At 37.9% G+C, this 27,572-nt stretch overlaps 2 protein-coding genes across 2 annotated transcripts; both read right to left on the bottom strand.

Moving 5' to 3' along the window:
* Positions 1–5,965: 5,965 nt before the first annotated feature.
* LOC141607249 (uncharacterized) lies at positions 5,966–7,223 on the bottom strand. The gene is made up of 2 exons (XM_074426610.1): positions 6,934–7,223; positions 5,966–6,845 (listed from the first exon to the last, which is right to left on the bottom strand). The coding sequence occupies exons 1-2, from the start codon at positions 7,221–7,223 to the stop codon at positions 5,966–5,968; spliced, it is 1,170 nt and encodes a 389-aa protein (XP_074282711.1).
* A 59-nt stretch (positions 7,224–7,282) lies between these two features.
* Positions 7,283–10,617, bottom strand: LOC141607248 (uncharacterized). The gene is made up of 3 exons (XM_074426608.1): positions 9,345–10,617; positions 8,833–9,247; positions 7,283–8,636 (listed from the first exon to the last, which is right to left on the bottom strand). The coding sequence occupies exons 1-3, from the start codon at positions 10,615–10,617 to the stop codon at positions 7,283–7,285; spliced, it is 3,042 nt and encodes a 1,013-aa protein (XP_074282709.1).
* Between the last annotated feature and the right edge of the window lie 16,955 nt (positions 10,618–27,572).

Raw genomic sequence — 27,572 nt, 5'->3', positions numbered from 1 at the left:
AAGGAGGAACATGAGGAACACCTGAGGATTGTGTTGCAGACTTTGAGGGAGTATGAGTTGTATGCTAAGTTGTCCAAGTGTGAGTTCTGGTTAGAGAAAGTTACTTTTCTGGGGCATGTAATCTCTAAGGATGGGGTAGGTGTGGATCCGACAAAGATTGAGGCAGTTACCAAGTGGGAAGCACCAAGGAATGTAGCTGAGATCCGAAGTTTCTTAGGTTTAGCTGGATATTACAGACGGTTCGTGAAGGACTTCTCCAAGATTGCTAGACCTATGACAGCTTTGATGAGGAAAGAGAACAGGTTTCGTTGGGATGAGAGTTGTGAGACGGCGTTCCAAACATTAAAGGAGCGTTTGACCATAGCCCCAATCTTAGCATTGCCTGAAGGGAGTGAGAACTTTGAGGTTTATACAGATGCCTCAAAGAATGGGTTGGGATGTGTGTTGATGCAGAACGGTAGAGTCATTGCCTATGCTTCTAGGCAATTGAAGCCTTATGAGGAGAATTATCCTACACACGATCTAGAGTTGGGTGCAGTGGTGTTTGCTCTCAAGATTTGGAGACATTACCTTTATGGGGCGACCTTTAAGGTATTTTCGGATCACAAGAGTCTCAAGTACATCTTCACCCAAAAGGAGCTGAACATGAGACAGAGGAGGTGGATGGAGTTGATTGGCGATTATGACATGGATATTATCTACCATGAAGGGAAAGCCAATGTAGTTGCAGATGACTTGAGCAGGAAGAGTGTACATGCTTTGTGCACATCTATATCCTTGATGAAGTTGAGAGATGAGGTTTGGAAGTTTGGGATACATATGATCCAGAAAGGGGATGCCATGGGAGATTTGACAATGCAGCCTGATATTTATGATGATATTCGAGGTAAACAGGTGTTGGATCCTATGATGGTGGAGTGGAGAGCTAGAGTAGAGAAAAGGGACAGTGTCTAGATTCTCTATTCATACCGATGGTAGTTTGAGGTTTGATAGGAGGTGGTGTGTCCCTTAATGATGAGGAGCTGAAAAAGACAATCATGACAGAGACACATTATACACCATATTCGGTACATCCAGGTTGTGACAAGCTGTACAAGGATTTAAAGAAGACGTTCTGGTGGCCTGGGATGAAGAAAGAAACAGCTGAGTTTGTGGCCCGTTGTTTGACATGTTAGAGAGTTAAAGGGGAACAGCGACGACCACAAGGTAAGATTCTGTCTCTTGAGGTACCTGAGTGGAAGTGAGAATCCATTTCTATGGATTTTATTGTGGGTTTGCCAAAGAGTCAGCAGGGTAACAACATGATATGGGCTATAGTGGATCGACTGACCAAGTCAGCTCATTTCGTGCCAATGAAAGATACATGGACTAAAGCACAATTAGCTACGGCCTATCAGAAGAATGTGCTAAGGTTACATGGGGTGCCTAAAGACATATATTTGACAGAGATGCGAGGTTTATCTCAAGGTTTTGGAAAAAGTTGCAGGAATCTTTGGGAACGACATTGAAGATGAGTACAGCATTTCATCCTGCAATAGATGGTCAGACAGAGAGAACAATCAAAACTCTTGAGGATATGTTACGAGCTTGTGTGATGGATTTTGGTGGTAGCTGGGAACAGAGGTTATATTTGATTGAGTTTTCTTACAACAACAGCTATCACACTAGTATTGGCATGACGCCATTTGAGGCTTTATATAGGAGGAGATGTAGGAGTCCGATTTGTTGGGACGATAGTGCTGAGGCAGTGGTTTTAGGACCAGAGATGGTACATGAGATGGTTGAGCAGATTAAGATGATCAGAGAGAGGATGAGAGAAGCTTAGGATAGGCAAAAGAGTTATGCAAATATATATCGCCGGGATATAGAGTTTCAGGTTGGGGACAAGGTTCTTCTGAAAGTGTCTCCTATGCGTGGGGTTATGAGATTTGGGAAGAAAGGCAAGCTGAGTCAGAAGTTCATAGGACCATATGAGATCCTAGACTGGGTTGGAGAGGTTTCTTATCGATTGGCCTTACCGTCTTCTTTGTATAGGGTACATAACGTGTTTCATGTATCTCAGCTGTGCAAGTATGTGAGTGATCCGTCACATGTGTTAGAGGTAGAGAGCATAGAGCTAGATGAGTCCTTGTCTTACCTTGAGGTGCCTAAGCAGATTCTGGACCGAAAGGTTAGGAAGACTAGACATGGTGAGACAGTCTTGCTTAAGATCCTTTGTTCTAATTATGAGGTTGAGGAAGCTACATGGGAGGCAGAGAAGGCCATGAGAGAGCGTTACCCTTTCCTTTTTGATCAGGTATGTATGGTTACGGGGACGTAACCTTGTTTCTTTTAGGAGGGTAGGAGATGATCGCAAAGAGTTTTTACACCTTTTTGTGTTGTGTCGGTATATTTAGTAGTGGTTTGAGTCGGGTTGAGTTTGGTTGGTAGCATATTTTTATGTAGAGTTTTGTTTTGGTTGTTGTGTCGGGAGTGTGGTAGTATGTTTTGTTTTGTTGTGGTTTGAACTTCGGGGACGAAGTTCTTTTTAAGGAGGGAAGACTGTAATCCTACGGTTTTATGAGTCTCTGGGTACTCTATCGAGTGGGCCTTACTCCGTCGAGCAAGGGTGTTTTGGCTTTTAAGACAGTAGTCTGCCTGTAGGGTACTCGATCGAGTAGCCTAGGCACTCGATCGAGTACGTCAGTTACTCGATCGAGTAGCTCAGTTTACGGGTAATGTTTTGTCGGGTTTTGTTAATAACACGAATTAATATATAAATCTTTCCGTCATCTTTATAATACACTTTTACAAACCTAATCACATTGAAAAGAGATTCAAGTTACGTTCTTCGCATTCATCCGTGTTATTGACAAATCCTGGAGCTTGAGAAGTCGGATTTCATCGTTCTTTGCATCCTTTGATCCTTGCGTCGAGGGTAAGATCTACGTACCGATTTTATAGTATTTAGTCAAGTTTGTTTAAACTCTAATTTGGGGGATTCGGGATTTGTGTTAGTTTTTGTATGGTTAGTGATTATGTGATGATGTGTTAGAAGGAGGATTCGTAGAAGAGGCTTTTTGATATAGCTGTTGAGATCGTCTGCGTGTGTTGCATTCTAGGTAGGGTTTCCCTACTCAGTATTAGTCACATAATATGTTGGTTATTGGTTGTGATTGTTGTATAGTATCATATTCGTATTGTGACGGTTGTTTGAATTGGTTACTGTTGATGGTTGTGATTGTTTGTATATGTCTGTGTTCTTCGGGGTGCGTCCCTGGCTGAGTGAAGTCACTTGAGGGAGTGACTTTATACCCATTATTCGCCTTCTGTGGAACCCGCCACAGAAGGGATGTGCACATTAATGGATTTGGGTTTATCGCTCTATGGTATGAGCGGGGCTTAGGTGGGAACGGTTGCGGTCCCCCACTGGCGGAGTGGAGTTACCTGTTGCGATGGGTACTCTGGCAGGGCTACACACTTTAGTGTGTAGTCAGTGATGAGGAGTTGATTATGGAGTTTGGGTTATGTGACGATTGAGATGTGTTGGTTTCTGTCTTATTGTAATTATATATATGATTGTGTGATTAGTACTGACCCCGTCTTTGTTTTGAAAAACTGTGGTGATCCATTCGGGGATGGTGAGCAGTGGTTGAGCAGGTATGAGTCGAGACATATGGGCTAGATGGGATGTCTCACTAGGAGATGATAGAGTCTTTCGCTGTAGTTTGAGTAGTTTGTCAGACATTTTGTTTAGTTGTTAGACATTTGGTTTAAGAACATGTAACCGTATTTCATCAGTTGGTTTCGGATTGTATTCACTAAACTTTATACTATTTAAATGTTGTTTCTTTATTGTCTTTTGATTATCATTGCCTCGGGAAACCGAGATGGTGACATCTTTATACCTTAGTGGTCCTGGTAAGGCACCTGGTAAGACATCTTTATACATCTTTTCACGCGCTCAGTTATCACAGTATAGCACAACTCTGATTGTTTGAACAGTTTCCGTGACTGTTCATTTTGCCTGTATACTGTGCAATTATCGAACGTGAAAAAGTTATTCGCTTTAATTTCACTTTTAAGTTTAAAAAGGGTACTTAATTCACCCCCTCCCCCTCTTAAGTACCGGATCGATAAACTCAACATCTTGGTTGAGTCACAGCTATTATATTTATTCTTATTACGCTTCCTCACTCGAGTGCTCGTTGGGCTTTAAGAGCTTAAGGTGATGGTTGAGGGCTTGAAGCCCAACTATTATATTTATTCCTATTACGCCCATCTCATACCATGTGCTTAATTTCCACTTCGTGAGTTATTGGAGGCTGGCAGGATTTGAACCCGTAGCCACTTGGTCACACTGGCTGTGATACCTTGATAGATGAACCATCTCAACCAAAACCTTAAGATCATGAACCATCTCAACCAAAACCTTAAGGTGATGATTGAGGCTCAACTATTATATTTATTCATATTAACTAGTTCTCTAACTTTTAATTCTTTTCATTTTTGTCCAAAAAAGGTTTTATCGCATAAAACTAAAATTTTAAAATACAAAATTATTTGCAAAAAGTAGTGCACTTAGGTCATGTTCTTTTGAACTTTTTTTTTAACTTAACTTAACTTATTTTTGCTGAACTTTTCTGAACTTATTTTTGCTGAACTTAACTTAACTTATTTTTGCTAAACTTAACTTATTTTTGCTTAACTTTTCTGAACTTATTTTTACTGAACTTAACTTAACTTATATTTGTTGAACTTAACTTATTTTTGCTTAACTTTTCTAAACTTAACTTATATGAGCTTAAATTTTTCGAACTAAATGAATATTAACTTAAATAATAATAATAATAATAATAATAATAATAATAATAATAATAATAATAATAATAATAATAATAATAATAATAATAATAATAATAATAATAATAATAATAATAATAATAATAATAATAATAATTAAAAAAAAAGAACAACAGCAACAGCAGCAGCAACAACAACAACAACAACAACAACAACAACAACAACAACAACAACAACAACAACAACAACAACAACAACAACAACAACAACAACAACAACAACAACAACAACAACAACAACAACAACAACAACAACAACAATAATAATAATAATAATAATAATCTATTTCCATATTATCATCCTCCTCTTCACTTTACTCGTCTTCATTTGAGCTTACATCATCGAATCCATTGCCTCGCCAAATGTCTTTGACTATGTTATTTCGCACCTTGTACATAGCCTTCTTACGTTTCTTATCAAATATGTCTGAATCTATTGTCCCTTGAATATTCACGTCATGTTGTATAATATGTATCCCAAGAGTATGCATCCATATAAAATTATGAAATGTGAAAGTAGAAACAATAATGGACATTTGATACTTAAGTGACATTTGAGACATGACTTTTAACACCTTCCACCTTTTTTTTAGTTGGGTGGTACTTTGGGAGTATTCAATGAGACTGTAGGTAATTTCGTTTTTTTTTATAAAGTATAATGTTTAGAGTAAATAATTAATGTCTTGTTTTTTGCTTCGATTTTAATAAAAGTCGTACGAGAATTAGCCTATGTAACGGTCTTATCCCGTGTATTTTTGCAAAATGTCACCACTTTTTCGTTAATAGTGACTACTTTTGGGTAAATAGTAATTATCTTATGCAATTGGCCACTATTTAAATAAAAAATGGTCACACATGAGACGGTCGCACAAGAGAAATTGTGAAAATCATAACTTTTTCAAAACTCATCAATATTATAAAACGGGTATGAGTTAACTTAGCTTAAATTTTATAAACTTAATTTTGCTGAACTTTACTTATTTTTGCTGAACATTTCTAAACTTATTTTTTTTTTTTTGGGGAAAGGTTAAGTATATTAGAATCAATCAAATAGCAAAATGTACATGTGAAAGTATACGTCCATCAATCGCAATACAAAAAAAACCCAATACGACTAAAACTGCCTATGTCAAGTGTATACTGTTGATCCAAGCAAGATCCTTAGTGTGCAAAACACTCAAATTCAATCTCAGAAATCGAGTGTGAATATCATTCAGAATCTGATTCACCACATCTTCAGGTCTTCTCACATAAGAATGAACCCTAGCTTCATTCCTTACCATCCAAATCCAATAAATCATAGCCACATGACAGGCTCCAATAAACCTGCGCTGTAACCCAGTAAGCATTGATGTAGAGTACCAGTGGACCAGGTCTGTGATACTGAAAGTAATATGAAGATGCTGTTGCAGGAGACTGCAGCATCTAACACTGTAAGAGCAAGAGTAAAACAAATGAGCATGGTCTTCATTTGAGTTAGCACATATGTCACAGGTCAAATCAGCAGTGAACCCCATTCGTGCCATTATGTCCTTGGTTAAAAGCCTCCTATGCATGAATGCCCAGAATATAAACATAGTCTTAGGCACATTCATTGAATTCCAACACAAGAACCTCCAGTTAACTTTAGGATGTTTAGTACGCAACCAATCATAACCAGACTGAGGAGTGTAAGGTATATCAGAATCTAACCATTTGTTCCCAACATAAGCGTGCTTGAAGGCTTGCAGAGTGTGAGTAATTTTCTTCCAGGTCCAACTACTATCAGAAGGAGCAGTATAGTCAGACCACTCAATCCCTTTCATATAAACATGGCTTACCCACCTCACCCATAGGTGATCTTTTTTGGTTGCAAGCCACCAAGCATACTTCCCAATAAGAGCTCTATTCCACACCTTTGCATCTTTGAGCCCTAGCCCCCCTTCCTCCTTAGGAAGACAGCAACTTACCCAATTAACATTAGGAGCTCTCTTATAATCAGCATCTCCACCCCATAAATAATTCCTACATAAAGGAATTGATCCTATTTAGGATGTTACTTGGAATAATAAAAATAGTAGCCCAGTAGGAGTGGAGGGTGGAAAGGACTGACTGGACCAACACCAGCCTGCCAGAGTAAGACAAATGCCTGGCACCCCAACCTCTAATGCGAGCCAAAATTTTATCAATCAACTTCATTCCTTCCAGCTTAGTCAATTTCTTGGATGAAATAGGAACACCGAAGTATTTGAAAGGTAAAACACCATGATGGAACCCAGACACTTGCAGAATGTTAGAGATAGTACCAGCTGGTACTCCATTAAAGAATATGTCAGACTTGGATTTATTGAGAGTCAAACCAGAGGCCCCAGAGAAAGTAGAGAACCCCCTTAGCATCCACATAATGGAAGCTTCATTCCCTTTGCAAAAGAGTAAGAGGTCATCTGCAAAGAGGAGGTGGTTCAGTCTAGTATGACAAGGGGATGAAATCTGAAATCTTCTTGCTTGGCCACCACACCCAGAATCCTTGATAAATACTCCATACACACAGTGAAAAGAAGAGGAGATAACGGATCACCCTGCCTTAGGCCTCTTTTACCAGGGAAAAAACCAAAAGTGCTGCCATTGACTGATAATGAATAAGAAGGGGAAGTGACACAGACCATTACCAACTCAATGAACCTCTTAGGGAACTTTAGGGCATAAAGCATTTGACTCAAAAAGCTCCATTCAACTGAGTCATAGACTTTCTTCAAATCAATTTTGATCATGCATCTAGGAGAGGCCACCTTCCTATTATACATACGAACTAAGTCTTGACAAATGAGAACATTCTCCACAATATTTCTATTTTTGACAAACCCACCCTGACTCTCATTTATAATGTCAGGCAAAACCCTATTAAGTCTATTACACATCACTTTAGTAATAGCTTTGTAGATAATATTGCAACAAGCAATAGGACGAAACTCAAGAACACTCTTAGGGTTATCAACTTTAGGTATAAGAGTCAAAGTAGTAGTGTTAACCTGCCTTAGCAGCTTACCAGTTTGAAAAAAATTCTGAATAGCCTGAATAACAGTGTCACCCACAATATCCCAAGAATCCTTGTAAAACTGACTGGAAAAACCATCAGGCCCCGGAGACTTTGTTGAGGGGATGGAAAAAATACATTCCTTAATCTCATCTGATGTCACAGGAGCCAAAAGAATGTCACAGTGATCCTGATTTACCAACTGACCTGTCCTGACAGTAGGCACATGAACAGGAATGGTATCCTGAGAAGACCCAAGAGGGTCTTTATAATACTGTAAAAAGGCCTCTTCAATGTCAGTAGGATTATTAACCATCACCCCATCAACACCCTTAATACACATGACTCTATTGTGAACTTGTCTTGACCTAATCTGGTTATGAAAAAATTGGGTGTTTTCATCACCCAATTTCATCCAAGTGATCTTAGCCTTTTGAGATAAATAACTATGCTGAGCTTTGCACAAATGTCTGTAGGAATCTGATGCCACTTTCTCTGCCGCCAGAATACCAGTATCAGTAGGACAAGCATGCATTTGTATCTGCAACTCCTCCAAAAGAGATTTTGCAACCCCTACAGCTTTTTCCACATCAGAGAATCTATTCTTGTTAAGAGTTTTCAAAGGCTTCTTCAACATCCTGAGTTTGCTTACTACTTGATACATAGGAGAACCTCTCACACTTTGACCCCAAACAGTACTAACAATATTCTTATAATCACTGTCCAGACTCCACATGTTATAGTATCTAAACTGAGGACGTCTAGGAGGACTGATAGAAGTTCTGAAACACACACAAGGATTATGATCAAATAAACCTTCAGGCAAGAAGTGTGCATAAGCATCAGGATAGATTGCTAGCCACTCATCATAAACCAGAAACCTATCAATTCTAGAGAAACCTCTAGAAGAAGGGCTATGTTTGTTATTCCAAGTAAAAAAAATCCCCCTGACTTTTGATATCATATAGGCCACAATACTGTACACACTCCCTGAACTCAGCAACATCCTCCCACGTTACCTCCCCTCCTATTCTTTCATTGAAGTGTAAGACGTTGTTAAAATCACCACAGACACACCAAGGACCCTGATATCCATCAAAGATACTCTTCAAATAAATCCATAGAGCAGTTCTCTGGCTAGCATCATTAAAACCATATACCACAGAAAATAAGAAATTGTCCCCAGAAGCAATCTCAACAACATTAACAGTAATGCATTGGGCATTAGCATGAAGAAGATTCACATGGAAAATTTTAGGATTCCAAATAACCCAAACCCTACCCCTTGGATGATAAAAATTATTATTGACCCCCTGCCACTGAGAGCCAATATTATTCAAAACAGAAACAAAATCCTGCAGCTTTATTTTAGTTTCAACTAACCCAAAAAGTCCTATATTATATTAATGAAGGAATTTTCTGACATCAAGCTGCTTATTAACTCCATTTATTCCACGAACATTCCAACAGCCTATGTTACTCATGATTACCTATATCTGGTGGGTCCTCCAGTCTCCCTTGCAAATGAGTCTCACCCCCTGGACTAGTAGTAACAGTAGTCACAAATGTCTTTGTTGGTGACAAATGAGAAATTGGTGACTGATGTTCCAACCTAGTCACTTGCTGAATGACAGATACAGGAACAATCAAGTTGGAATTATGATGAGTGGGTCCCCCAAATGGCACCTCTGTAGGTTGCATCACCTGGGAAGGACCAGGGTTTGGCACATCAGCAGTTCTCTGGACAGGTCTCCACACTTTCTGAGCTGGTTTAGGCACTGGTTTTACAGGCCCTTTTGGTTTATCAGCACTCTTCTTCTTGCAGAGATCTGTTGTATGTCCAATACCCTTGCATAATCCACAAACCGTTGGTTTCCACTCATATTCAACTAAGATAGAGACATCATTGCCTTTCTCATCTAAGAAATGAAGCTTGTCTGGAAAATCTTGTCCTATCTCCACCTCCACTAACAAACGAGCGAAACCAAGCCTTGTCTTTTCCTCAGTAGCAGCGTCCCTCTTAATAAATTTGCCAATCAGTCCTGCTATTTTCTCCAGGCTCGATTTCCCCCAAAATTTCAGAGGAAGACCACACAGACGTACCCAGGTAGACACAAATTGAACACGCTCTTTATGAAGATTGCAGGATTCAGTCCAGGGATTAACTACCAGCGGTTTGTTATCAAACATAGGAAACCCCTGTTGTAAGACAAGTTGTTGACATTCCTTTGTAGGGAATCTAACAAGGAAGACCCCATTAGGAAGGAAGGACAATTTGTCAAACTTATAGACCCCCCAAAGCTTGTTCACAAACCCAGATAGTAGTTCCCATGGAGGATTGCTACCCAACACATAACACACCACAGCAGTATCCCAATAGGCAATTTCAGGCTCAACGTCCTCTAGAGTGAGTTGGAGTTTAGAGGAAGACGCAGCAGAAGAAGACTTAGGAGAGGAAGAACGTTTACCTTTCACTTCAGTCCATCCCTCCGCATCATCCTCTTGTTCAGAAATAGAAGAAACACCATCCTCAACAATAGTTGCCATATCAATCACAGGAATCCCAACAATTTCACTCATCTCCCTCGTCTTTGTAGCTTCAGACGATTGTGGAATTCCCGCAGGCGAATCAGTTACAATCGCAGAAGCAGTAGTATCCATATCCAAATTAAGATCAGCACAATTAGTAAATGACAGTCTAATTTTAGCTTTAGGTCGATTTTTAGTACGATTTTGGGATTTTTTTGTGATTTTTCTTGCCATTTTGCAAGATCAAAACCCTAGAGAGAAGTCAGAGAAACCTCTCACTAGAAACCCCATTCTTCTTCTAAACTTATTTTTGCTGCACTTAACTTAACTTATATTTGTTGAACTTAACTTATATTTGCTTAACTTTTCTGAACTTTTTTTTTTGCTGAACTGAACTGAACTTAACTTATTTTTACTTAAATTTTCTGAACTTAACTTATTCTTGCTGAACTTAACTTAAATTAAGTAAAGAAAAGTCCAAAAGAACAGGGCCTTGTCTAAGAGGCGTGCCTCGACTTGAGTATTCAACACCTCACACCTTTTAAAAATAATCCAAACCGCTTAAAATAGATACCTTAATGTGCTTGATGGTTATAAGTTTAACCTCGCAAGTGCACGAGTGTCGTTGCACAATATGAGGGTTGAATCCACAAGGAGCGAAGGAGATTACCACTCGTTTTTAATCTTTTGTTTAGCTAAGTCGACAATAATTGAGTTGGGTTTTTAAACTAGTCAACTATACTAATTAAATTAAAATGCAATTGAACTAATTATGAAAATTGAGCAAGTGATATTAAAATTTGTAATTCAATGGGATAAAAGGCCTAGGACTTGATTTCCCGCCAACCAATTGTAATTTATCGGCATGATTCCTTTAACTAGTTATTGGGGTGATATATAAAGGAGAGATGACTCTAATTCGACTACTAACTCCCTCTCGGGCTCTTAATAGGACACTAGTCCTCCCAAATTCTCTCCCTCTCGGGTTCGGAGTTGGAACCCTTAAATTGAAACCAAATCCCCTAAGAATGTGCACTTTCCCAAGACACTCTAACTCCAATTAAGGTCATTAAGCTCTCATCATGTTCCAAGTCATTCCACTTCTCCTTTCGGAGATCGCTTCCAAACTTAAGGCTAAAGGCACTCTCCCATGGCTCTCCCTTTCGATCTCAACCTAGGTTAGCTATAGGTCCAAATTTCGGGTACCCGATTCCCGACCTAACCAACTTTCGTTGGTGGACAAGGGTCACAAACCAATATTGCCCAAAATTGACCAATTCATCAAATTAATCCTCTACCCTACCCTTACTAATCATCCCCAACAAATAATTTTATGGAATCAATCAAATAAACCACTCATGTTGGGGTTAATCGAGTCCTAGTTAAAGGACTACTTACTAATCCTGTTAATTAAGACAACAAAAATGATAAAGGTTGACACAACAATTGACATGCTATTAATTTAATTTTCTACAACTAATCATGCAATTGGTAACAATAATGATGATAATAAACTAATTAAACCTTAATTAAAGTGGAATCAAGCAAAAAGGTGGTAACTTTAACTACAAACAATGTAAATATTCAAAAACAAGAGAAACTTAAGCTAAGAAAAGTGAAATAATTGGTAAATAAAACAAGGAATTAAAGAGTAGTAAAGAAAATATACCAACAAAGATGAAGATAAATAAACTTGAATGGATTAATTGTTTGAATATTTAAAGAACAAGTTGAGATCTAATTTTCTCTCCAAATTTCCTCCAACTACCCAATTTTGATCTCAAAACAAGTTTCTCAAAAATAGCTATAGCTATAGCTATTTATAGAAAGAGGTCCAAAACACAATTACAAGGGTCGTAACTGAATTTAGGCCCAAAAGACCCTCCATCCGATGTTGGGAATGCCGACCGACTGTTTTTACGCCGTACGGAGGGAGATACATCCATGCTCGTGAAGATACACCCACAAGGCTTATTTAATACACCCCATCATGTCCCTTTGCACCTTGACTGATGTTTTTACACCCACAAGGCTTAGAATGACTTCAAAACGGCTTCAAATCTCCGATTCTCTTCTTACAATTGGTTCCGCCCTCCAAACGACCTCTTACTTCACCTAGAAAGGCGTGAAGTATTACAATAATCTTGCAAGACAATGAGTAAAGTAGGTAAATGCAAATTGATCATGGAGCAAGGCTAATTAGCATATGAGTGCATCAAAATTGGGATAAAGTGAAGGGTTTTTGGTCAAAATTGTAGGGTGATAATGTAGTTATCAAAATCTCCCTACACTAAACTCTTACTCGTCCTCGAGTAAGTCCAAGATCAAAATGCAAGGCAAGCTATGATTACATATCAAAAGTGTGTGCATTATATAAGTATCACTTAAGTATTTTACTAAATAATTCGATTGAGTATTAGCGCAGTCTACGCCCCCTTCAACTCACGTAGTTGTGCTTATGAGGTAAAACACGACTCACAAGGCAAGTTGGATCTTGCAAGAAAAATGCAATGCATCCAATCATTGAAGAACTTGCAAAAATTTCACATATGGAAGCAGTTTTCAAAAAGTGACACGCTTTCCTCATCTAAGCAGTAAATTTCATTTCAAGACAGAGTTTTAATAGGGGAAAAACCGTCTTGGGTCTCAACGAGGTGTTTAGTCCCTAGAATTAGCTCAAGCAACCTTTGCAACAACACAACATAAAGGGGGAAAAATAGCCTAACTTGCAAGATTGACATGACAAATGCACAAGATTAGACAATGCCAAACCATTGACCAAAAGAGACTTAGAATGCCGAATTTCTCACGGTTTCCACTCGTCGCTCAAGTGAATTTCGGGTGATTCTTTTGCAAAATTAGTAACCAAGAATCACTCTCCTAGTACGAGCTGCGGGGTACTCCCGCATTCTAATGTGGAACTTCTTCTTAATAACCATGTAAGAAATGAAAAAAGGAAATAAAATGTACATATAAAGAGGCAATCGGGTAGTAACGGGGCTAAGGGTTAGGTAAAAACGGGTTGGCGCATGCGCCGTTATAGGAATGTGGAGCTAATCATCGAGTAGTCATCATATCCTATCCGACCCTACCTTCCCTAGAATAACAAATGAGTCCTTTACAAAATGGTGAATTCACTAAAGCTAGATGATGCAATAATTACTTGGCTCATTTGAACAAAAAACATCAAGCCCCTTATTGCAACGCCTTTTTCTACCTCTTTATATGATCTATAAGGGTATTGCCTTGTTTTCTCAATTTTTTTTTTCTTTTTTCATTTTTATTTCTCTCTCTCTCTCTCTCTCTCTCTCTCTCTCTCTCTCTCTCTTTTTCATTTTTCATCCTTTTTTTTTTCTAAAACCTCTTATTTTGCAACAATAGCCGAATTACAAGTTTAATATCAACCCTTAACTCAAGTATTTCAAACTAGGTTCCAACCCATATTCTAACACTACAATTACTACAATGACAAACTACTCAACCAAGGTGAGTTGTTTATGGGACGTAGTTAATTATGTAAGTTTAATGAATGAAAGAAATACGGCTTAGGCTCAAATGGGTTAATAAAAAAGGGACCTAATCTAAAGGGTATAAATGAGGCTCATATGGCTATGTGGGGTTTATTTTTATGCATTAAAATTTCCTCTAAATATACACAAAAACTAAACATTTCCAGGATTCAAGGAATGATGCCATACTTATGCGTTTTTATGTGATGTACCTCGTAAGGAGGCCTACTCTCAATCCTAAACGGGGGCCGGTTATAGGGGTCGGCCCATAAGGAGGCTCTATCTTTATAATTTAGTAGTTATATCGGTATCTAGTCAAGTCTAAGGTCCGATAAGGTTTCACAAGGCAGTCAAGACTTGCTCATTTTAGCACAATTTTTCGGGGTGTCCTTGCAAACTCCCCTAACTATGTCAGGTAATTAGGGTGCAAGCTACCAATGGGGAAAAGCCACGGTCAAGACAATTCTCGTCATGGAAGGTTATTATTCCCCTTTTTAAAACATCTTCGACAAATATTTACGAACAATATGGAAATGTCATGAATGAAACTAAAAAAATATGTACATAAGCTATGTGAATGCAACTAACATCCTACATGAAACATCAAATTAATATAAATGCAAGCAAGCTAAGGCCTAACAGCACATAACCACACATAACCACACATCACCAAGTTCCAAAAATGAAACATCCTCATCGCCAATAGCCCATCCTCCTTAACAATATATACAAACGATAGGAAAATGGATAAGGAAAAGAAATAAGAAAGAGTATACCAAGCATCTTCTAATTCCTTTGTTTTCGATGCTACATGTGATATGTGTCTATCCACAATGTTAGACAAGCCAAATATATACAATATATACAATGCATTTTCAAAATTTTTCAATTTTTTGGAATTTTTGAAATATATTTCTAATATTTACAAGTAATGTATACAAGTGTATATTTTGTGCAAAAATTTACAAATATGTACGGAGTAGATATTTCCCTCCCCACACTTGAAATTTATATTGTCCTCAATGGAACAAAGTTTAAGAAGAAACTAGAATAAAATGAAAGAACATGTTTTTGTATTTTTGAATTTTTTGAAATTAAATAATTTTTTTTTGGCCTCCTCCCCATACTTGATATTTACAATGTTCCGTGACAAATGAAGTGTGGGTAGGAGGCAAATTTTGGAAAGAAAATAACATGTTTTTTGGTTTTGAATATTTTGAAAATAAGAACATATTTTTGGTGTTTTTAAATTGAATGTTCTCTCCCCAAACTTATTTATTTACATAACTCCAAATGGAATAAATGTGGAAATTGAACCAAATTAAAAGACATGTTTTTTTTGAAATTTTTGTTTTTTTTTTTGAAATATAAATACGATGCATGAACTATTACTAAATTATATGCAATGTTTAAAGTAAGCTAAGTAAATGTGTGAATGCATGCTATGGGGAGGCAATGGAAATAAATATGTATACATGAAAGAACATTTTTAGTTTGTTTTCAAAATTTTCAATTTGTGTGTGTGTGTGGTTTTTTAGAGATTTGGATTGTTTTTGGGAAAGTGAAACCGGGATTGGATCTTCAAAGAGGAGTGAGGGGACCATCTGCACAAGGGTGTAATCACGTCACATAGAGAATGGCATTAGAACATCACAACCAAATTCTTCCACACAAAACTCATTTTTCAATCAAACTTTTCAATCAAAAATTCATTTTCAAAAATTCCTTGATCAAACTCTTTTCCAAAATTTTCTAGCAAGAAGGGGAATGACAATAGAGCAACCAACCGAATAAAGTAACCAACAAGATTTGACACAAGAGAACCCGACAAAGAACTTAAAAAGCATGCAATTTAACTAATCTCAAACTACTTTCTCTATACTAGACCAAACTACCCAAGACCAACCTCCCCACACTTGAATTTTAAATAAGGTGGGTTTTGGGGTGGTTGTTGGGTGGGGTCAAAAAGGTAGCTATAGTAGAGTCCCGTGGTTGGTGGTGGGTAGCGAACCAGGTTGTAAGGATCCCAATCCGCTGGGGGCATAAAAGTAGGTTGTTAAGGGTCGTATTTTGGAGGTTCATACCCTATTGTGTTTGTGAACACGGGGCTTAGGTAATTTAATTGCATGTTTTTCATTTGAACCTCAAGTTGTTCTTGTCTTTGAGCTTCTTACCTTCTCAAATCTTGGTTGGTTAAGGAAATGTTTTTGCCTTCTAAGGCGGCCACATAAGCTTGCTAGGCAAGGTTTTCGGCGGTGATGGATCGTTGGTACATGTCATTCCATTGGGTTTGGAAGTTAGGATCATGAAAGAACGAATGATGGGATTGGGAGGAGCTCCCGGCCTCGGGTTGGAGACGTGAACATGGTGGAGGTTGAGGTTCCTATTCCTCATCCGATTCGAACTCATATTGTAATTTTCCCTCAACAAGGTTATTTTGTGCAACATTCCAATACCCTTCAAGATCGCTAACATTCCTCATAAGCCTCTTATATTCCCCATGACCTAAGGGCATACTCCAATTATTCTGGTTTGAGAGTGTGGTCCTTGGAATGTTAGGTACCACAAGTTCCGTTTGTGAGATATGATGAAAAGGAAAAAGTAGGGCTCCTTTATAAGTATTTTAAGATAAGGGCCATTAAGCTTAATATCACCATCATGTGCCACAAGGTCAGAAACATCATGTTGTAAAACCCTAGCAAGAATGGAAACTATTCCTCCACAAGCAATGTTAGTTGGAGGTTGAGCTACAATCTTGTCAAAATGATTTACAAGGGCAAGGAGAATGTCAAAGGGGGGGGGGGAGCCTCATGTAAAAGTTGGAGTGCACAAGCACTCACATTGTAGTGTGTCTCCTTTGAGGAGAAAAGGGAGTTTGAAATGATTCAGGTAAATTACCAAGTCGCGGGGTTACAAGGTATTTGTTGTACTCTTTCCCTGCCCGAAATTTTTGTTTTCGTCGGGTAAGCAAATTCCAAAATCCCCCACCCACATCCCTATGTGCCCCTTTTCTAGAGGTTTTGTAATTCCCCTCGAAATCGATTCAAGGCCCAAATGTTGGCCAAATTGTACAATGGTCATTCTATGGCGAGTTTCCCGGGGTTGAAACTTGTAAGTGGGAGGGGTGACTTGATAATCGGTTCACCAAGTAGCGAGGAACTCGCTAGTTAAAGCAACATAAGTCTTGTCTTCGGCATCATAGAAAGTTCAAATTCCTATTCAGCCACAAAGCATTCTAACATCATCTTCTATTCCTAGGATTTGCAAAGTTGGCTTATCGGCCCCTCGGGTCGATTCCCACCCCTTACCAACATAAAGTTGGAAATCCTTAATGTCTTCTTTCCTAAAAAAACCCATTTTCCATTTTTTATCGACATGCCTAAACGAATTAAAGAGAATGGTGGGAATATAAGATGTAGAAGAAGAAGAACATACCAAAGCTAGTGTATGCGGGTTGGTTCTTGCTCTTTTTGAGATGATTGAAGAAAATAAATAACAATCTTCCCCCAAATAAACCTTCCCAAGTGCTCCTTGTTGCTTAAAAATGGCTTCCCAAGCTTCACAAATCAACAATGGAGGAGAAGCTAGAATTGGTGACACAAAAGAGGAAGATGACCATTATCCACCAATTTCTTCAATTAAACTGTAACACACTCATATACCAAGGTGCCTTACCAAGGACCGCCCTAGCATACAACGATGCTACCATCTCGGTTGCTCGAGGTAAGTATATCAAAAGTGATCATCCAAGAATAATTATTAAAGTATAATGTTAAATGAATACATCGTCTTAAACTGAAAATCAAAGTAAAAGGATATAAATCCCAATACATCAAAACAAAGTATCTAAAACTCGTAACAACGAAAGCTAGACTCAAAGTGATGACATCTCATCCTTGTCCCCGCAGCTAACATGAAATCATCACCTGTCACAATATACTCACCATCCTCGAATAGATCACCACAGTTTTATAAAACACAATCGGGCGTAACACCCCAAGAGTGGAGAGTAAAGTTGTCCCACATCGGAAAATATGGAGCTTGTGATATCTTTATAAGAGGTTCCACCCACCACTTAGTAGCAAGGCCTTATAATTTTTGGCTTACGTGAGGACAAAAACGGGCCCAAAGGTGAACATCTCATCTTTAGATGGGGTGTGTTACGACGGTGGTGGGTCGGGTTGTTATAAATGGTATCAGACCAATCCTGCGACCGTGTGGTGAGCCTGTGGTCAGGAGTACTCGGGTTACCCACCTAGCAGGGGAGGATTCTGAGCTTAGCTCCGGTCGGCTTCCGGGCACAACGGGGACGTTGTGTTATTTAAGTGGGGCAGTTTGTAACACCCCAATAGTGGAGAGTAAAGTTGTCCAACAACAACAACAACAACATCAGAGCCTTAATCCCAAAATGATTTGGGGTCGGCTGACATGAATCATCCTTTCGAACCGTCCATGGGTTAACGCACGCCTCAAAATGCGAATAAAAAAGGGAAGATGAAAAACAAAAAGGGAGAGCGAAAATGTAATGGAAAGTCAAGGTGAACTTAGGGGTTTTAAAATCGAATTCCGTCTTTCTTTTATAAAAACTTAAAATTTAAATCGAGAGAAAAGATTAAAACGATTTTTAAAAACCGAAATAGAGTTAAGGATCCGGAATGAACCAGGTAAAATCTATAAGAAAATGGTTGTTGAAAAAGTGTGTAATAAAGGAGAGAAAAATAAATAAATTAATTTCTTTAAATTAAATAAATAAAAAAACACTAAATCTGTCAAAAAAAACATCAAATACTAAAAATCCACATGTATCCTTTCCCTCCATTGTGCCCTCTCCGTCACCATACTCTCCTCAAGCCCCAGAACTCTCATATCGTGCTTTATCACTCTCAATCATGTCTGTCTCGGTCTTCCTCTGCCTCTAGGGACCTTTTCTGTTCTCCAAGTCTCCAGCCTCCTAACTGGTGCGTCCATAGGTCTCCTTCTCACATGGCCAAACCATCTTAGTCGGTTTTCCATTATCTTGTCCTCTATTGGCGCCACGTTTACCTTTTTCCTAATCACCTCATTCCTTAACCGATCTTTCCTTGTTGTCCGCACATCCACCTCAACATGCGCATCTCCGCCACACTCATCTTTTGAATGTGACAATGTTTCACGGCCCAACACTCGGAGCCGTAAAGTAGGGCAGGCCTAATTGTCGTGCGATAAAATTTTCCCTTTAATCTTTGGGGCATATCATTATCGCATAGAAATGATATGGAGCTTGTGATATGTTTATAATAGGTTCCACCCACCACCTAGTAATAAGACCTCGTGCTTTTGGACTTAAGTGAGGACAAAAACGGGCCCAAAGATGAACATCTCATCTTTAGGTGGGGTGTGTTACGAGGGTGGTGGGTCGGTTTGTTATACGAGGCCAGTTCATTGAATAATCAAAATAAGCTAATGATATAGAAACAACTAAAGCAATCCAATTGTATAACCATTCTCCAACTCCAATCGTATCCAGTAACCGGCCACACACCTAAGTGTGTAGCCCTGCCAGATTACCTATCGCAACAGATAATCCTCACTGCCAGTGGGGGACCGCACCCTTGCCCACCTAAGCCCCGTTCATCGTAACGAGCAATAACCTATGTCCATTAATGTGCACATCCCCTTGTGACGGGAACCACAAGGGGCGAATCAAGGGCGTGAAGCCATTCCTGAATGATGACTCCACTCACCCAAGGACGCACCTCGTAAACATAGACAAACAACAACCAATCCAACAACGAAGAAAAACAATTCCAATAATAATACTAACCATGCCAATACAACAATCGATTCGTCTTAAATTAATTAAACAGGAAACGGAGTAGGGAAACCCTACCTTATCACTGATCCGAATCACAAGTACACAGCGAAAGCTAGAAACGTTATTCTACAAATCCTTCACCTAACAACAATCACAACAATCAAATCACAAAAATGTCAATCAACCCATTCCCCAAATCCAATCATTTGGGCAAAACCCTAAAAGACAATTCTAAACAAAAGATACGAAACTAGTGACTTACCGACAAAACTGGCGCGAAAGAGATGAACGAAAGACTAATGAACGATCAATTTCCTTGAGAGTGGTTAAGGATGATTAAAGGAGTGAAGATCTTAATTAGGTTTTGGTAAAAATGAATAGAAACTGTTAAACACGATTTATATAACCTTTAATCATCCTTAATCAAACTGCGGAAATAAATCCCGTCAGACCGGTTACTCGGTCGGGTACTGAACCCTTACTCGGCTGAGTATTACACTACTCAGTCGAGTATTCCTAGACAGTATCCAGACCAGAAAACACACGACACTCTACTCGGCTGATTTAGCCCTATTTGGCCAAGTAACTAGACCCAGAAAACCGTGGTATTACATAAACACCAACAAAGTGTAGATCCGGGTACAAGGAACAAGAATATGTGATTTAATTGAGGAGGAAATGCAAATTAGTGAGGCAAATTAGTAGTAAGTTGGTCGAAATTTGGAGTATATGGTGTGTTTTTGTGTTTTTCTAGGTTCAACACTCTCTCTTACTCATTACAAATCCGTAATCAAATCTCATATAGCTATAAGTCCATTGATAAAATCCCCCATCTACAAGCCTCCCAAAGGTCAAGTGTCAGGTCAAATCCACGGTTCCAATTTATAATCCCATAACTAACTCCCATTCATGTTGGTTATGTATACATACCTATCACAGGGTATAACTCGATTATTATTACGAATCTATATCACGTCAAATCACATACATTAACATAAATACACATCAACAACGAATATGCGGACTCCATAAAACAATTAAACAATGCCAAAATTAGTCGTAATGTGACTTAACCGTGATCAACATTATCATTTCCGGATATCATACCATGCATATACCGCGTCAAATCCACCACATGATCACACTTGTGTTTCCATATTCATTCCCAACTATCTTTAACACTTCCGCTCATACGGAAGACCACAATATACAATCATACGGATGACCACTATGCGACATAAAATTTACATATTTTATCTATTTTTACACAACCAAATAAAATCACGTCGATTAACACGCATCAAACAAGGTTATTACATCTTTTCTGTCATCAATCCACTCTTGTCAAATCAACAATTTTCATTTACTTGCAAAATGCCACACCATATAATCAAACGTAAACAATTCACAAAATATCACCCATGTAAGGTCAACATGCTCATCCAAACACAAGTCAACTAATATAATCCGCGAAATAGGGTACACACTCAATATTTGGTCAAATATCAACAAAACAAGGGTCAAAGCAGGTCACTCGGTCGAGTGTAGGAGGCCACTCGGACGAGTGCATGGTGCACTCGGTCGAGTGTCACCTTGGCAGAATATTTTCATTCTCAACTCGGTTCCAACTTTCCTATTTCATCACACGAATGCTAATAGACTCTGATGTTGACTAATACACCATCAAATAACCAAATTTAAACACAATTTATTGGCCTTATATCCATCATTATTACTCCATTAACATGAACTATCCGAGCATACTACCGACATGACATACTATTTCATAGATATAGCCTAACAACTCATTATTTTCAAGGAATAATAACAACATCAACCCTCAAACGGAAACTACAACAAGATTACGATATATACCACGGACGCTTTACTTGACGATTGGGAGACAACTTTACAACAAGATCTATACTACCACTTATAGGGACGGATTCCTACACAACCACTTTCATACTTCATGCAAACACACTCAAGTTAAACGTTTACTCTCTATAACACGAATGATCAAATACCTCAAAGATATGATTGAATCCTCAAGCACTACATGCCACACTCTTACTCTCATGACCGCGAAGACCAACTTGGTAATACTAAACCCACCATCATATATCTCAATTATCTATCAACCAAAGTTTTCAAGTTATGCTCAATAAAAATCTCTCTCAACATGCAACTCGAATCTAATTCACTATCCAAAAGTTCAAACATTTAACAAATGTTCAACCTAGATTACACATCACTCTTTATCCACAAATTACTTCATACACTCATCATACCCAATTCAAGACACCTTACGCAAGCTAAAGTCACTTTCTCCTACTCCTAATTTCCAAACATGAATCATACACATACCTACTTACACGATTCAAACGGGCAACCTACGTTAACCTCAATAAAACACATGTTTCACATTCATAACTCTCAAGTACAACATCACTCATCACACATTATTAGCACTTGCCCATTTATCCTCATAAGCTCACTGACTCACTTTTGTTCATATCCTCTTAATCATAATCTCGTTTGTCTACACGTTTTTACTCATCAAAACCATACAGCTCACACGATAATCAAGCATTAAGAGCCATTTATAAGCGAAATCACACATCATTAACAAAGATTTCAATACTATGGAACAAGGAAACTATGTCTCAAATACAAAATTTGAAATTCAAACATATACGCTTTGGTATTAAAAAAATTGGGCAAAATTTTAAGGTGAGATTCTCGAATTGAGATCATACGTGGCATTATTAACAAAATTGAAATCTTATTATTCAATTAGTTCAAGAAAACTTTAAAACAAAATTTTCAAATTTGTGACCATGCCTAACATCATTAAACAACATTTAAATCTTTATGACATAATAAAAAAAATGAAGTATAAAAATCGGATTTGTCGGTATAATTAACATGAATGCCAAGACTTGAAACGTTTTTTAAGGGAAAACCCGCTAGCTTAATACAACACAATGCAACATCAGCAAGCACGTAATACCAAGAAACCATTAGGTCATGCTTTGAGTGCAAGAATCAAAATCATTCATTTAAGATGAAGTCTTAAAAGATTTTGGGCAACATTTTAAGGTAAAATTTTGATTCGCGATAATACATGTCGTTACTAACAGAGAAAAATAAAAACTTAACTACGACAAGATTCTTGAGCTTCATTAGCCAACTAGACTAAGTTTTTAAACACGAAAAATCAAAACTAACGTATGAACATTAATGTTCCAAAATTTCGGGATAAAATTTTTAAGACCAAATTTCAAATGCATAGCAAGAGTTAGCAATAAATACCGAACTTTAGTTTCTATCAAACACTTAGCCATGCAATAAATACCAAATCAAGTTATTGACTCGAGAATACATGTTTTCGGGTTCATAAACTTTTTGGGCAAAATTCACTATAAAATTTTATACTTGACATCATAAACGTTATAAAAAGGTGATTAATATGATGAATCAAACAAAACATGAAATTAATTGACAAAATTTGAAGGAATTAACGTAGATTTAAACAAAATCAAATTGGAATAAATTAAGAGCATTGAGAAAATCACTCACATTGTTTAATTGGCGAGAATTAAGAGAATAAGAGGAAGTAGAAAGTTTAAGTCTAGCAACAAATATCAACAATGGAGTTTGGAAAAATTAAAAGATATTTTGATATTTTTGTTATGATAAACGATGAAAAAAAGCAAGAAATAAGGTAATAATGCAATTCTCGCGAATTTCGCAACCCAGAAAATGGCACTCGGTTGAGTACTGAGTCCACTCGGTTGAGTACCCTCTTCAATCGGTCGAGTGACTCACTTCCAGAAATTTTCAAGTATCTTGAAATTGGTCAACTTGGTCGAGTGGTAGGGTTCACTCGGTTGAGTGACTGGTACTCGGTCGAGTACTACCTCGCACTCGGTTGAGTGCCTCTCTATGGTTTGCAATTTAGGACTAAGGAATACTTTTCTTATACTAGCTACATACTATTTTACTAACAATTATTAATAATCACACCTACTATGCCACTAGTGAAATCCAAACATATATGCGGTATTAACATGCCAAAGAACGGGGATAGTGCCCCTCACACAACAACACGTAATAACCACTTTCAACACATGTTATACACAATACCCTTTTTCATCCAATCTTCACATATTAACATGTACCAAATGAATAACTACATCATGTAAGAATCCTATCAACTATGCAATTACGGCTTCAAAACTCATCATATTCAAACACGCAACACTTATACAAATAAACGCATTTCGTATGAAATATTCCTCTATTCACATCATATATATCTCACTCAAGTAAACATTTCTATTCCATCATTTCAACTATCACATGTTATCATTTGCCACACAACCTCTATATCAAGCAAGATGTTCAACAAAACTATAACATAAGTATAACCATGCAACATCTCACTTCACGTTTCCCGACTCATAACCACTCATGTAGTGACCAACCGAAACAATAAGATCTAGTTTTGAAATGAGGGATCCTACTCACCCAAAACCAATCTTATATTGTACTCATGTCGGGTTCATTTTATTAGACACTCCTAGATTCATTTTGCTTCATTGGTTTAGATTCCAAAATCGTTGCTCTGATACCACTTTGTAACGCCCCTTCTTACCCGGCCAAGGTAATAGGAGATGTTACCATCTCGGTTTCACGAGGCGGTAAATCGGAGATATAATCAAGAAACATTTATTACAAATGATAAGTTTAATGAATTACATAAATGTAAACAAATGAATAAATGAAATACAACTCGTCCATGACTATGTCATCCATGTTACACTACTTGACTCCGAGTCCAAGGCGTGACCCGAATCCCGATCACGTCATCAAGCAAAACATGTACTTAACCTGCTCCCCATATGATCGAAAAAATATCATATGGATCGACATAGGTCAACCCGAAAATAGGTGACAATTACACAGACTCACAAACGTCAGTTTTAATAAATAAAGTGTGACACAACTTAAAGTGTGCGAGTATGCAACATGACTATAATATGAATGAAATGCTATCAAACAACCACCACTCTGGTACCGGGATACGCCCAGACGTACCCACAACCACCACTGTACCGGGGCATGCCCAGACATATAGATAACCACAAATAGGTACCGGGATACAGCCAGATGTACAGAGTTCGGAAGCCAACCGGATCCACTACCAGACGTCGTGTCTCAACTACACGAGTCCCTCCAAACTCAAGTCATTAATGTGCACATCCCTCTGAGGGTGGGAAGCTCCAAGAGGAGACTGAAGCGTAAGACGGTCTCCCAACCGTCTTACGTGTCAACAACAACAACAACAGTCATCATAATACACAATATGCAATATACCACATGACATGTCAAATACATCACAAATACCAGTTCCTCAAATATCCCGACTTCTCGAGTCATAATCAACAACATGCAATACGACTCACTCAATGCAAATGAATGACAAAAGACTCATTTAATTAATAAATACAATTGTGAAACTGAGTAGGATAAACCTAGGGCTGAGCAAAACCGGTTATCCGCTCCGGTTTTGCAAACCGGTTTGGTAACCGGGTTTAAAATTTGGCTTTTTTCTTAAGCCGAATCCGCTCCGGATTAATCCGGTTAACCGGTTTTTTCTGAATTTAAAAACCAGATCTGAAAACCGGTTTATCCGCTCTGGTTTCATAACCGGTTTCAAGAAAGATGCACAATAAAATGAATAGAAACACATAGAAAAATTAGGTTACCGATTTAAAAAGCGGTTTAAAAATCGGTCTCCGGTTTTGAATTTACGTTAATTTTGGCTTTTTAGTTTCTAAAAAAGAAACCGGTTTTGAATTTTCTACAACCGAATCCGCTCCGTTTTATCGTAAAAAATCCAGTTCGGTTACCGCACCGAAAAAAACCCGAATATTCGGTCTCCATAATTCGGTTTCGGTTTAAAAATGCGGTTCGAACTTTTTTGCTCCGCAAGTAAGATCCGTATCATAAAACCGTCTCATAAAACAATCTCCTAAACAACTAAAATACGATAATCACTGACTAATTCTAATTAAATTGAATACGAAATTAATTAAACAAATCTCGTCTTAAAACTACCCAAAACCCGTCACAAGACTCGGTCCATACTACCATCCTACCCCACCGTGTACCACCTCACCCTAGCTACCACAACCGCCTTATTCACAGCCTGCCCAACCACCGTCACCACCACCAATCGCCGTACCCAACCACCACTACACAACCGTAACTACAACAACACGCACCCTACACAGCCCCTAAACACCACTATGCTGCTGCCACAGTGGGCCACCACCACTCCCACCTGACTACTGTGGTCGTGGCCTGCCCAGTCACCATGATCACCGCCCTAGCAGCCGCCCTACCCACCAAACACGACCCCAACAACTTCATCAACAACACACGACCTAACTCGCACTCCTTCATTTAACACCATATTTGGACACCTTACCGCCACCATTACCACCACCTATGACCACCACCTTACTCTCCACTCAACCTACGGCACAACCAGCCCTTAAGACGCCATAGGTTAGTCACGAAAAGAGGGTCAAAACTCAGTTTAAAGACCGGTACAAAACAACAACAACAACAACAACAACAACAACAACAACAACAACAACAACAACAAACCCCTTTAGGTCTCTATCAAACTCGGTTTTTGGTGGTCAACAGGTGGTCAAAGGCCAGTAAAGGTCAGTCCCAAGGTGGGTCGCGGTTGAGACGCGTCAACGATATAAATTAAATAATATATAAACATGTTTAAGACGATTTTACCTTACAATTTCGAGGCGGAGGGACAAAATCTCCATTTTCCTTTTTCTCTCTAGGACTTCTCTCTAAATATTGGTGGGTGGGGATTGTGTTGAAATATGGAATGGATAAGGTGGATGGATAAGGTGAGGGGTGTAGATAATGTTAGGTAGTATGGTATCAGTATATATATACATGTATAGTATATCGCATTGCGTATTATTATTATTATTATTATTATTATTATTATTATTATTATTATTATTATTATTATTATTATTATTATTATTATTATTATTATTATTATTATTATTATTATCGTTACCATCTCATTATTATTATTATTATTATTATTATTATTATTATTATTATTATTATATTTAATGAGAATACTCTAAATAGAGGTGCTTCTCAAACTACTCTAAACATTGTTTTAACTACCAATAATGCCAACAATTACACCTCTTTTCTGTGAACAAAATTGACGATTTTTTAACTTGTTGTAGCAGGTAATTATGAGTCTTTATCTTCCTCCTTAATTAGCCCACTATTTTCCCTTTTATCAGTGTTCATCTTTCTCATTTACCTCATTCTTTTCTCTTTAATCCTAACAATAATAACAAAGTTTGTATTTATAATTATGTTACACACTGTTGTGGGCTTTGTTCCACACACACTTTCCTCCGTTCTCTGCTTCTCACTCCTTTCTTTCATTGGATCTGCATTCTCTCAAATCTCTCCTCCATATTTCAAACCCTCTTTCTTAGACCTGTCAAACGGGTCGGGCGGGTCGGGTCCCGGGTCGGGTCATACGGATCGGGTCAGAATACGGGTCGGGTCAAATACGGGTCGGGTCACGGGTCGGGTTAGGGTCAGAATACGGGTCAAGAAATAATTTTTAACGCCTTTTTTAAACGATTTTTTTAATTTAAAAAATATATTTTTAAAAATTAAAATATGTTTAAAATTATTATTTTAGTCATATTCATCATATACAATAATTATATTGATATAATTATTAAAATAAAGTTTTTTTAATAATTATTTTATTATTAAATATTATAAAAGTTATATAAAATTGACTT

Source organism: Silene latifolia, chromosome 10 (assembly GCF_048544455.1).
Source record: "Silene latifolia isolate original U9 population chromosome 10, ASM4854445v1, whole genome shotgun sequence".
NCBI lineage: Eukaryota > Viridiplantae > Streptophyta > Magnoliopsida > Caryophyllales > Caryophyllaceae > Silene > Silene latifolia.
Note: the sequence above shows the minus strand (reverse complement) of the source record. Positions and strands in the feature narration are given on the sequence as shown.

Coding starts and splice junctions, on each gene's coding strand:
- LOC141607249 (XM_074426610.1), bottom strand. CDS start 7,223: ATGTGGATGCTAAGGGGGTTCTCTACTTTCTCTGGGGCCTCTGGTTTG. Junction 6,846..6,933: donor GGCAGGCTGGTGTTGGTCCA/GTCAGTCCTTTC, acceptor TCCTTTATGTAG/GAATTATTTATGGGGTGGAG.
- LOC141607248 (XM_074426608.1), bottom strand. CDS start 10,617: ATGGCAAGAAAAATCACAAAAAAATCCCAAAATCGTACTAAAAATCGA. Junction 9,248..9,344: donor GGAGGACCCACCAGATATAG/GTAATCATGAGT, acceptor AATATAATATAG/GACTTTTTGGGTTAGTTGAA. Junction 8,637..8,832: donor GAGTTCAGGGAGTGTGTACA/GTATTGTGGCCT, acceptor TGTGTGTTTCAG/AACTTCTATCAGTCCTCCTA.